General features: G+C 37.4%; 1 protein-coding gene across 3 annotated transcripts in view; it reads left to right on the forward strand.

The window, feature by feature from the left end:
- DST (dystonin) overlaps positions 1-3933 on the forward strand; it is a 496398-nt gene that overhangs the window by 453415 nt on the left and 39050 nt on the right. For all 3 annotated transcript variants that reach the window (XM_007471189.1, XM_007471190.1, XM_007471191.1), the window contains one exon: positions 3532-3729. In XM_007471189.1, the coding sequence (XP_007471251.1) occupies positions 3532-3729 (198 nt within the window). The remainder of the gene's footprint in view (positions 1-3531; positions 3730-3933) is intronic.

A 3933-nucleotide genomic window follows, 5' to 3' on the forward strand; every position in this document is an offset into this window, starting at 1 on the left:
TAGGGCCTCCTGGGGTTCGTTCCTGTCACCTGAGCAGTTAACTCTAGCACCCTTAAAACCAGAGACGATAAAAGGGTATTCTGTGATCATTTGTTTCTGTTTTTTTTTTTACATCTTTATTGGAGTATAATTGCTTTACAGTGGTGTGTTAGTTTCTGCTTTATAACAAAGTGAATCAGTTATACGTATACATATATCCCCATATCTCTTCCCTCTTGCATCTCCCTCCCTCCCACCCTCCCTATCCCACCCCTCTAGTAGGTCACAAAGCACGGAGCTGATCTCCCTGTGCTTTGAGGCTGCTTCCCACTAGCTAGCTATTTTACGTTTGGTAATGTATATATGTCTATGCCACTCTCTCACTTTGTCCCAGCTTACCCTTCCCCCTCCCCATATCCTCAAGTCCATTCTCTAGTGGGTCTGTGCCTTTATTCCCGTCTTGCCCCTAGGTTCTTCATGACCACTTTTTTTTCTTTTTTTAGATTCCATATATATGTGTTAGCATACAGTATTTTTTTTTCTCTTTCTGACTTACTTCACGCTGTATGGCAGACTCTAGTTCCATCCACCTCACTACAAATAACTCAATTTCATTTCTTTTTATGGCTGAGTAATATTCCATTGTATATATGTGCCACATCTTCTTTATCCATTCATCTGTCGATGGACACTTAGGTTGCTTCCATGTCCTGGCTATTGTAAATAGAGCTGCAGTGAACATTTTGGTACGTGACTCTTTTTGAATTATGGTTTTTTCAGGGTATATGCCCAGTAGTGGGATTGCTGGGTCATATGGTAGTTCTATTTTTAGTTTTTTAAGGAGCCTTCATACTGTTCTCCATAGTGGCTATATCAATTTACATTCCCACCAACAGTGCAAGAGGGTTCCCTTTTCTCCACAACCTCTCCACCATTAATTGTTTGTAGGTTTGTTGATGATGGCCATTCTGACCGGTGTGAGATGATATCTCATTGTAGTTTTGATTTGCATTTCTCTAGTGATTAATGATGTTGAGCATTCTTTCATGTGTTTGTTGGCAGTCTGTATATCTTCTTTGGAGAAATGTCTGTTTAGGTCTTCTGCCCGTTTTTGGATTGGGTTGTTTGCTTTTTTGATATTGAGCTGCATGAGCTACTTGTATATTTTGGAGATTAATCCTTTGTCAGTTGCTTCATTTGAAAATATTTTCTCCCATTTGGAGGGTTGTCTTTTCGTCTTGTTTATGGTTTCCTTTGCTGTGCAAAAGCTTTTAACTTTCATTAGGTCCCATTTGTTTATTTTTGTTTTCAATTTCCATTTCTCTAGGAGGTGGGTCAAAAAGGATCTTGCTGTGATTTATGTCATAGAGTGTTCTGCCTGTGTTTTCCTCTAAGAGTTTGATAGTGTCTGGCCTTACATTTAGGTCTGTAATCCATTTTGAATTTACTTTTGTTTATGGTGTTAGGGAGTGTTCTAATTTCATTCTTCTACATGTAGCTGTCCAGGTTTCCCAGCACCATTTATTGAAGAGGCTGTCTTTTCTCCGCTGTATATTCTTGCCTCCTTTATCAAAGATAAGGTGACCATATGTGCGGGGGTTTATTTCTGGGCTTTCTATCCTGTTCCATTGATCTATATTTCTGTTTTTGTGCCAGTACCATACTGTCTTGATTACTGTAGCTTTGTAGTATAGTCTGAAGTCAAGGAGCCTGATTCCTCCAGCTCCATTTTTCCTTCTTAAGATTGCTTTGGCTATTCGGGGACTTTTGTGTTTCTATACAAACTGTGAAATTTTTTGTTCTAGTTCTGTGAAAAATGCCAGTGGTAGATTGATAGGGATTGCATTGAATCTGTAGATTGCTTTGGGTAGTATAGTCATTTTCACAATATGGTTCTTCCAATCCAAGAACATGGTATATCTCTCCATCTATTTGTATCATCTTTAATTTCTTTCATCAATGTCTTATAATTTTCTGCATACAGGTCTTTTGTCTCCTTAGGTAGGTTTATTCCTAGATAATTTATTCTTTTTGTTGCAATGGTAAATGGGAGTGTTTTCTTAATTTCACTTTCAGATTTATCATCATTAGTGTATAGGAATGCAAGAGATTTCTGTGCATTAATTTTGTATCCTGCTACTTTACCAAATTCATTGATTAGCTCTAGTAATTTTCTGGTAGCATCTTTAGGATTCTCTGTGTATAGTATCATGTCATCTGCAAACACTGACAGACTTACCTCTTCTTTTCCTATTTGGACTCCTTTTATTTCTTTTTCTTCTCTAATTGCTGTGGCTAAAACTTCCAAAACTATGTTGAGTAATAGTGGTGAGAGTGGGCAACCTTGTCTTGTTCCTGATCTTAGTGGAAATGGTTTCAGTTTTTCACCATTGAGGACAATGTTGGCTGTGGGTTTGTCACATATGGCCTTTATTATATTGAGGTAAGTTCCCTGTATGCCTACTTTCTTGAGGGTTTTTATCATAAATGGGTGTTGAATTTTGTTGAAAGCTTTCTCTGCATCTATTGGGATGATCATATGGTTTTTCTCCTTCCAGTTTCTTAATGTGGTATATAACGTTGATTGATTTGCATATATTGAAGAATCCTTGCATTCCTGGGATAAACCCCACTTGATCATGGTGTATGATCCTTTTAATGTGCTGTTGGATTCTGTTTGCTAGTATTTTGTTGAGGATTTTTGCATCTATGTTGTTCATCAGTGATATTGGCCTGTAATTTTCTTTCTTTGTGACATCTTTGGTTTTGGTATCAGGGTGATGGTGGCCTTGTAGAATGAGTTTGGGAGTGTTCCTCCTTCTGCTATATTTTGGAAGAGTTTGAGAAGCATGGGTGTTAGCTCTTCTCTAAATGTTTGATAGAATTCACCTGTGAAGCCATCTGGTCTTGGACTTCTGTTTGTTGGAGGATTTTTAATCACAGTTTCAATTTCAGTGCTTGTGATTGGTCTGTTCATATTTTCTGTTTCTTCCTGGTTCAGTCTCGGAAAGTTGTGCATTTCTAAGGATTTGTCCATTTCTTCCAGGTTGTCCATTTTATTGGCCTATAGTTGCTTGTCGTAATCTCTCATGTTTCCTTTTTAAGAGTGCTAATTGTAAAACATGGCAATGTATTAATTTTATATTTGAACATATAGCAATATATATCTTCGAAATTGTTTACTCAGGACATGAAAATTAAGTTCAATTAAAGTGAGCTTGAATCAAATGAATATTTTTAGAGCCTTTTAACTATAATCTCTATATACTTAATGTCATCAATTTCAAAACTCTTCTAGTGGGAAGAACTAGCTATGTTCTCAACATAATCATTTCAGGGGATGTTGGTAGATTGAAGAGATAACCCAATAAAGCTGCAAAGTTAAGGGAAAGGAAGTTCACCATTTTAAAAAGTTCATTAGTATTAAAATTCTATGTATATGTTGTAGCTTCAGAACGTTTCATAACCAGGAAATAAAAGAATTGCATTAGAAGCGAGGCTAGCATGTTACAAACTAGCGAACATACTAAGTGTTAATCTGAATATTTTCAGGTGCTCCAAAATGATGTATTAGCCCATCAGTCCACCGTGGAAGCCGTGAATAGAGCAGGAAATGATCTAATCGAATCAAGTGCCGGAGAAGAAGTCAGCAACCTTCAGAACAAGCTAGAGGTTTTGAATCAACGCTGGCAAAATGTTTTGGAAAAAACAGAACAAAGGAAGCAGCAGCTGGATGGTGCCTTGCGCCAGGTGAATGAGAGAATAAATCCTGAAACTTTTTGGTGCCTTCAAGACCAAGATGACATGGCATTTCTTTTATTGGTTTTCACACCCCTGTTTGGTTTTTATACTTCAAGGAGAAGAGTAAAAAAAAAGTGGGATAAAGGACAGAGCTGAGAAGAACACAGCTCTCCAGTTCTTAGCATGATAGTTTTATTGCTGGTTCTCCTGCTG

The sequence above is a fragment of the Lipotes vexillifer genome, unplaced genomic scaffold, assembly GCF_000442215.2.
Source record: "Lipotes vexillifer unplaced genomic scaffold, Lipotes_vexillifer_v1.1 scaffold302, whole genome shotgun sequence".
Lineage (NCBI taxonomy): Eukaryota > Metazoa > Chordata > Mammalia > Artiodactyla > Lipotidae > Lipotes > Lipotes vexillifer.